At 41.3% G+C, this 8,744-nt stretch overlaps 1 protein-coding gene across 2 annotated transcripts in view; it reads right to left on the bottom strand.

Moving 5' to 3' along the window:
- Window positions 1-5,769: 5,769 nt before the first annotated feature.
- Window positions 5,770-8,744, bottom strand: part of Agxt2 (alanine--glyoxylate aminotransferase 2) — a 43,740-nt gene continuing 40,765 nt past the window's right edge. For both annotated transcript variants that reach the window (XM_005356624.2, XM_005356625.2), the window contains exon 14: window positions 5,770-6,121. In XM_005356624.2, the coding sequence (XP_005356681.1) occupies window positions 6,014-6,121 (108 nt within the window). In that variant the 3' untranslated portion in view covers window positions 5,770-6,013. The remainder of the gene's footprint in view (window positions 6,122-8,744) is intronic.

The following is an 8,744-nucleotide window of genomic DNA, read 5'->3' as shown; positions in this document are numbered from 1 at the left end:
GCCCATGGTTTGATGCTGCTGCTTCTGTTTGCTCTTTGAATCAGGCTCTTCCCATCATCTCTGATGGATGCCATAAGAATCTATTTTGCTATCTGTTTGCTGCTTCTATTTATGTGCTGCTTGATATTTTTTCATTTTTACTTGCTATATATTTAATAAAGTTATTCATTCTCTAGACTGTATAGAACAGGTGTCCTCATGTTTGCATCTGCAGAAGGCCCTGGAGACAATCCCCTAAGAATACTGAGAAGCATATGTACTGGAAAGCTAAGTGCTGCACTGATCTACAAATGGGATTTTTACTCTCCAAACAGGAGTGCAGTTTATTATTTTGTCACCTGTTTGTAGATGTTGTTTCACAATAATTCTGATCATTAATGCTATAACCCAAACTTGGTGTGATTTTAAAACCTTACTCCTTTTTGAATGGATTCGTATTCCAACTATTTAAAACAGTTGCTAAGATTTTACCAGTGTATTCTAATCACATGCTTAACCATCAATCAGTTTCACCCGTGGAAAGAAGTTTACTTGAGCCAAGTATTTGTTATCTTCACTTAAGGCTGTTTTAACAGGAAAAGGATAAAAAGAGTTGGCAAGAGGGTAAGCGCTTGTCTTATGCAAGCTGGCTTGTATCCCACGTCCTGTGGGTAGAGCAGAAAATGGAAGGGAGAAACATGGTGGTGCTAAACTCCTGCCCACGACTCCAAATGGAACAAAGAAAGATGCCTTCGTGTTTATAAACCAGGAAGAGGAATGGTCGGCCATTCATGCTCTCAAGCACCAAGTCATGCCCTTCCTGCTCCAGGCCTGTGATGTGTGGGCACCTTCATCTCTTCTCAAGAAAGAGTTACATTTTCTCCTGGCCCAGGGTAGATCCATGCACCCAGTAAAGCCTGGACATAGAGCCCAGCACCTGGATACCTTTTGGAATGGCATTGTTGGCTTTGTGTTAGGATTTGAATGTTTTGTCTCCATTGTGGCAGAGGTTGGGCCATGAGGGGTGAACCGCCATGAATGGATAACCGCTTTTGTCTTGTGAGGCTGTTTTCTTCCCAGGCTGGGTTAATTACTGCCATCGTGATAAAGTAAATTCTACTCGTCTGTTTTCTCTTCTATGTACATCAAGTGCCTCTTTCTTTTCTCTGTGATTTGAAGACATCTCCATCACATAAGCTTCCTGACCTTGTGTTTTCCATTCTCAAGCACTGTGAACTCAAGTTGGCTTCTTTTCTTTATAAACTGTCTAGTCTCAAGTGTTCTGTTCTATCAAAACAACAAAAACCAAAGCAAAACAAAATAACAAAACAAAAGGTAATAAAAAATGATTCCTTGTAAGTGGAAGTGGGAGATTCTTAGAGTATACTGAGAAGTATATACATCATTCTGTGGGGTTCAGAAAGCCACAAGGAATGTACTCCATGACTTTATCTGAATGACTAGATCCTTCAACCCCCCTGCCCAGAAAATGGGAGGGATAAAAATCATGCATATTATATATTATTCTGTAACTTGTAGGGGTCCCAGTCTGAGGAAAAAAAAAAACAGATTTGTTATTGCTCTTGGCCTTAAAGTGAGTTTCATTGTTTTGTCTTCAAATTCTACTTATATCTAAAGGCTACCATATTTTATTTTCAATAGCGCCCTCTTTTCACTTGGAAAAGTAGTGTTAGGGATAGGAGGGAAGCATTACTTTCTTGTCTGAGCTCTCTGATCCCATATTTTCCACTGAAGAAGAGGGGGGAAAGGGCATTTCAGTGAACACAGACCCCAGGTTATGTTTCATGATACAATAGGAATGGTGGAGATAAAGCAATAAGATGGTTTCACGCAAGTGTGTGGAAAGCTGTTCAGTAGGAGTTTGGTTGGGTGGTGGTGGCTCACGCCTTTAGTCCTAGTACTTTGGAGGCAGAGGCAGGTGGGTCTCTGTGAGTTTGAGGCCAGTCTGATCTACATGGCCAAGTTCTAGGACAACCAGAGCTACACAGAGAAACTCTGTCTCAAAAAACAAAAAGAAAAAGGGAAAGAAAGAAAAGAAAACAAAAGGAGTTTGGACTTTATTCCACAAATAGAAGGGAGCTTTCAAAAGCTTTGAGAGACAAGAGACATAAACTGTTCACGAGTTGAGTGAGTATCTTTATTACTGGTATAGAGATAGATAGGGGAGGGCTTTGAAGCTTCAGCTCATCACTCTAGCTGTCCAGAAATTCATCTTCACTACCAATCATGCTTCACAGTATTGAAAAATGAAGGGCGGCCCCCAGAGGAAAAGCAAGGACAAAAGTCTACCCTAACCCAGGTGTACCAGTTAAGAGGTAGATTACATTGTTCAGCAAATATGACTGCCCAAATTAAGGACAATTTTGACATAAATGTGTCATGTAGAAAAAGTTATATTGGAGAAAGCATTGATGAAATTTAATCATTCAAAGAGCTAAAGGATAACTTGGAGAAAGAAAAATTGAAGACCTAAATTAGGAACCCAAGTTGAAAAGGAGACTACTAATAAACAAGGTTTGACAGAAGAGAGAGACTTAGAATTTATAATGTTCTTGTGGTTTCCAAGTGGAAGAATCCAGAAAGCTGTCATCTTGGAGTTGGAGCTCAGAGAACATTATGGGATTTAAAAGTCATCAGCGCAGTTAAAATACTTCAACGTTTCAGACATGGATATGTTGTTTACAAGGAGAGAATACAGCACGGCAGTAGAGATCATGACTCAGGACATGATCACCAAGTGGAGGTCTGTCTAGGAAAGAGACTGAGGAAGCCACCTGAGGCCAGGACATGATTATCAGGTTGAGATCTCTCTAGAGAAGAAACAAGAAAAGAACCATTTGAAGAACAAGAACCATATTTCAGAATCCTGGAAAGGAATTATGCAAGAAGCTGGTTAGGATAAACAACTTGTGAAGGATATATATATCCGTAGCTTTTGGTTCCTGTCCTGGAACTCCCTTTGTAGACCAGGCTGGCCTCGAACTCACAGAGATCTGCCTGTCTCTGCCTCCCGAGTGCTGGGATTAAAGGCGTGCGCCACCAAGGAGATATTTTTAGCCATAAGAAAGTCAGCTATGTGATCTATTCATAAGGCTGTTTCCAAAGAATGGTGGCAAGAAAGAGACCCTTGGTGTGGGAAGTCCAACAGACCCTGGTGACTGGTGTTGGCTGGGAGGAAAGGGAGTATAAACAGGACACAGAAACTCTTCCTGGAGAAACATTACTAGTGAAGGAGAGGGGAAATATAGGGCGAAGGGAAGGAATTTCTCTTTTGCAGCGTTCGTCAGTTCAGAGTTTTATATCCACTGATTCACTTCACTCCTGAGGTAACTTCTGAAGATAACAATGGTAAGTTAATACGCTTAGGAAGAAACTGGGCTAAGAAAGGTTAAAAGGCTTCTTCAAAGTCATTTATAGCACATTAAGCAGAAGAACCAAGCCGAGAATGCAAATTCTTTGCTCTTTTAATCCAATGGCCTTCCTGAAAAGTTTTTCTGCACTCTGTCAAGCCTCTCCACCAATGCAACAATCCAAATCAGACCAAATCAAACGAAATTAGAAAAAGCCCAGGTATAATGAATACAATGCTCCTGGATGGCTCTCCAGCCCCTCAGAGTGGAGATGGGAAAGGAAGACCAGAAAACGATATCATGTGTCTGTTTTCTGGGGGGCAGCTTAAATACCCTGTGGGAGTGGTCTTGAGCATCTCTGGGAGAGGTGTATCATTTGGATGGCTTTCTGAGATGCAGCAGGTTTTGGAGAAAAATGGAGGAGGGGTCTTGGAGTGGAATTTCCCCCGAAAGCTTTCTGTAGTGTCAGATTGAACATTTCTGGTATTTGCTCTTCTTGGATTTTGAAAGAGCATAGAGTTCCATGTTAAGTGGTTTTCACTTTGTCTGAGGGACACTATGGAGGAGGTAGGAGGCTTTGCACTAGGGAATGCTATGTTTAAGTCAATGCCGGTTGGACATAAATCTGGTAGCAAGATGTAGGATGTGTTAGAAGAGACATCACAGAAAAACAAGACAATCAGGACACGGCTTCAAACTGGGACATATTTTTAAATATACATCCAATCACATGGTGATTGAGTTAGTTCTTTCAGATGTCCTTTGACTTTTGTTTAGGCCAGGGTCTCAGTTGGTTTGCAAGTATTATTTTAATAGGCTTCATATACTCTAATGTTCTTTTAAAGGAATTCTTGGGCTGCAATCATTTGTAAATGGTATCTCCTAGGAACAGGATTAACTAACTTTGTGTGTGTGTGTGTGTGTGTGTGTGTGTGCGCGCGCGTGCGTGCACGCGCACGCAAGTGAGCGAAGGAGCCAAAGGTCAGCCTGGGGTATTATTCCTTAGGGCTCTCCACCTTGCTCTTTGAGACAGGACCTCTTACTGTTTTGGGATTTGCCAATTTGGCTTGGTTGACTGGAGATTGAGTCCCAGGGATTCTCTTCTCTGCCTATCCAGGACTAGAACTTAAGTGCCCACTAACACATGTGGGCAATACAACAGAAGTCCCTGTATTTGTGTGACATGAATGTTCCAACCCGAAACTAACAACATCATCATAATAACAACCTTTATTTCTCTAGCAATCAAACTAGGATTAGCTCCTATCCTTATAGTCTGGATACTCAAGCCTTGTTTGATCTGTTTTCATGGTTACTTTTTGTAAGTAGTATATTTTCTCATTTATGGTAATTATATGGTGCTTACTGTTGAGTACATCTCGATGAGTATATCAAATTAAAAAACGCGTTGTTGCCACTTCTAAGACTCAGATAACACCTATGGGAAAGAATATGTATGACTGTATATGCTAATGACTAGAGTTTGGAGAATTATGTATGCATTTGCACTAGTAGAACAATAGTAGAAATAAGGGTTTAGATGAAGATGAGATGATGGCGTGATAACAGAGAGGAAAAATAAGCTCTGATAGGTATTTCTAGGGAGTTTGGAGTGCAGCTGTCACCCTAAGGTATTTTCTGCATTATTTCCAAGATGCCCTCAGGCTGAAATAATGGAAAATAGTTAAAGTCTTAAGAAGCACATGAATTTGTTATTTTATAAGTCAAGAAACCCTGAGATAGGATGGCTCCAAGGTTTGTGGTCAGTAATTCATTGACAGTACCAACCACTCAGCTTTCAACCACTTTCCAGATATAGCATAGTGACCAGGCTTTATTTTCATGGCTCCCAGATGCCTGGTATGAATTGAGAAATCCCATCACGAGAGGCAGCATTTCCAGTGTGACAGGAAGCTTGAAGGATGAAAACATGCTTCCCCAGAGGTGTTAGCATAGAAAGGTTTTCCTTCAGGATTCCTTGGCAACATACAAGCCTTGTATTCATTTACAAACTAGTAAATGCAATGGAAAACAACACAGGCTAATCTACACAAATTAGGACTTATTCTGTGAGCCAGGGATAGATACTGTTTTGTTGACTGAGGTTTCTGTCCAGCCCAGTCCTGCAGCCATTCGGTCCCAAAGAAACACACAGAGGTCTATAATAATTATAAACTGGTTGGCCTATTAACTCAGGCTTTGTATTAACTCTAATATCATACATTAACCTATAATTCTTGTCTGTATTAGCCATGTGGCTTGGTACCTCTTGTCAGTGAGGCGTTTTCATCTTGTTTCCTCTATGTCTGGGTGACGACTGCAGACTGAACATTTTTTCTTCCCAGAATTCTCCTGTTCTAGTCACCCCACCTATACTTCCTGCCTGGCTACTGGCCAATCAGCACTTTATTAAGCCAGTACAAGTGAGAAATCTTTACAGGGTACAAGACCATTGTCCCACAGCAGCACTGTCCCTGAAGGATGGGATTCTTAGGAGAAGAGGGGCTTCACTGACAGTTATGACCAGTGTCCACGGGTCTTTTACAGTTACTATGGAGAACTGTAGCTTTTCATCTACTAAGTGTGGTTTCAACATTCTTTGCATTCCTCCCTGCACATAGCTGAGAAAGTCTTGAGGCTCAGGGCTCTTCTTTCGTAGGAATCTACTTAGATCTTCTCTCCATGTGTTGAATTAAGGCAGTGCGAAATACTTCAAATGCAAAGTCCACTTCCTGCTTCGTGATGCACATGGGGGGTGCGATGCGGAATGTCTGAGGAGGAGAGAAAAATCATCGGAGACTCAAATGGGACTTCCGCAAATGGGCCAGACCAAGAATCCAAAGCTTTATTTTAATTTATTTATCATATTTCTGACATTTCTCTCACCAGGTTGCCTTCTTCCTCTTTCCTCCCGGGCTCTTTCACCTTTAAGTCTTTACACAAATCGTCTTATCACCTTGCTTTGAGTTTTTCCTTTTTGCCGTCTGTTGACCTGCTTGCCCTTCTTCCATCCACTCTGAGATCTTACTTTGCCACCTCCCGAATGCTCCGTTTCTGCCCCCACAAAACATCAGTTTCCCCAATTCAAAATCTACTCCTGTTCAAGGTCAATGCCCGATAAGCCAACTGCTGTTTCCCATTGTGCCCACCATTTTCATAAGAATTTGGGGCTCCTCGTTCCTTCATTATTTTCTCACCCATCACTTCAGTCAGATCCTTTCCTTCTGTTGTCTCCCAGCTGGGAGAACAAAGTCAACTGATCTACCTACCCTCTCTCTTGCCCCTCATTTTGCACACGTTTCTAGGCTGATGTTGCTTTGCTCATGTGGCCACGTCTCAGTGCTGATTAATGCTGTAAATGATCTTGTCTTCTGCTTCTATAATCCCACATTCCTCTAAACTCTCAGCACACCATTGACCCTTTCCTAACTCCCCTTTCCTCCCCTTCCCTTCTGTCTACTGAAGAGAGTTCTGCCCTAAGTTTCTGTCTTGACCTCACTGAGCTTCTCACTGGGACATTAGACTTCCCTAGTTTTCCTCATTTTACTATTTGCATGTTGACAACCCTAAATTATAATCTTAAACCCCATCTTTCCCACTTAACCACATACTCAAATACCAAACTAGGTGCCGATAAATGCCTTAAATGAAGCATATTTGAGGACGAATGCATTCATGCCCACCTTAAGCAACTCTGACATGAGGTTTTCATCCTTCACTCTTGCTTATTCTTTAGACTCAAAGCTTATGCAGTTCACTCCCAAAATATCATTAGAGTGTATCTTTTATTCCTCCAGCCACTGTTGAAGCACACAGAAAGCATCCTCAGTTCCCGTCAGACTCCCTGTCTCTGATCTTGTCTCAGAGGACAGACTCAAAACTGCGCTCACTAGTTATATGATCTGGGCAATTTACTTAACTTCTAAGTACTTCTCTTTATTTGTCTATAATGTAAGGGTGATAATAGTATTGGTTGCTTCTGGTTTGTTGAGAGCACTATGAGTCAGTACATACAACACGTCAAGAGGAGTGACTGACAGGGTGACAGATCACACCAAGCTGATGCTCCAGCCACACCTGTGTGTGGACAGCTCTTTGCACTCTGCTCTTGTTTTCCTCATGCTTTGGCTAACTGTACAGTGAGCAAAGGCTCTGTTAGCCAGAATAATGGCCTAAGCATCCATTCCCTCTCCTCCCACAGCATCCCATTTTATAGCTGCAGAAGAGATTAATAAATTGTATTGCAGTACTGTGTTTCTGTGTTATCTTCTCTCCCATAAACTCAATGAAGAAGATGATCTGAAGACATTTATCATTGTAGCTTTTATTCCCTTTGTATCATTGGTTGCTTAATATGAATTTGAAGGGAAAACTATACTATGTATCATTGGCTGCTTAACATGAATTTGAAGGGAAAGCTATACTAGTAGACACTTACAATATCTTTATAAATGAAGATTTAAATAATTAGGGCCTACTATTTTATGTGACCAGAAAATCATTCCTAGTGTTTGTTTAGGGATCTTGTCTGATAGCTTCAATTTCCTCTGACAAGCAAGAGGCAAGAAGTGGATCTTTCAGTATCCGTTGTGTTAGCCAGGAAGGGAGTAGGACACTGGGGAGAATGAGGAATTTAAAGAAGGTAGAAATTAAATTGCATTTAGAAGAAAGAAGCCTGCTGTTCTGCACACCATATTGGCTAAAGGTATCAGCAATGCACTGTATATTTCAAAGTCCATGTAGTGGTTTGAATAGGAATGGCCCCCATGTGTTTGAATGCTTGGTTCATAGGGAGTGGCACTATTAGGAGGTGTGGTCTTGTTGGAGTAGGTGTGGCCTTGTTGGAGGAAGTACGTCTCAGTCTGCTGCCTATGGATCAGGATCTAGAACTCCCAGCTCCTTCTCCAGCACTGTGTCTGCTTGCATGCTACCCATCATGATGATTATAGACTAAACCTCTGAATTGCCAGCTAGCCAGAATTTAGTGTTTTCCTTTATAAGAGTTGCCATGAACATGGTGTCTCTTCAGAGCAATAAAACTCCAACTAAGAAAGTCAAGAAGAAGGAGTTTTGAATGCTCTCATCACAAAGAAATGATACGTGAGAAGATAGATAAGCATCATCTCTTGAATGATTGAATATTGAATTTATAATATTATGCATATATCAAAACATTGCAGTGGATTGTCTAAATATGTGCAATGATCATGTTTCATGAAAGGAAATGTTTTAAAATGGGGGAAATTAAAGAGAGAAAAAAGAATATTATGGGAAACAGAAGTGACTCTCATTCTTAAATCTCTATCATGGGAGCCCTTCCTGGGGAGGGACCTGATGCTGCGGGGATTTAGAGGCAGGTGGTATTGTGCATCACTACCACCACCACCACCACCA

The sequence above is a fragment of the Microtus ochrogaster genome, chromosome 19 (assembly GCF_000317375.1).
Source record: "Microtus ochrogaster isolate Prairie Vole_2 chromosome 19, MicOch1.0, whole genome shotgun sequence".
Taxonomy (NCBI): Eukaryota; Metazoa; Chordata; class Mammalia; order Rodentia; family Cricetidae; genus Microtus; species Microtus ochrogaster.
The sequence above is the reverse complement of the archived record's forward strand: the minus strand, read 5'-3'. Positions and strand labels throughout refer to the sequence as shown.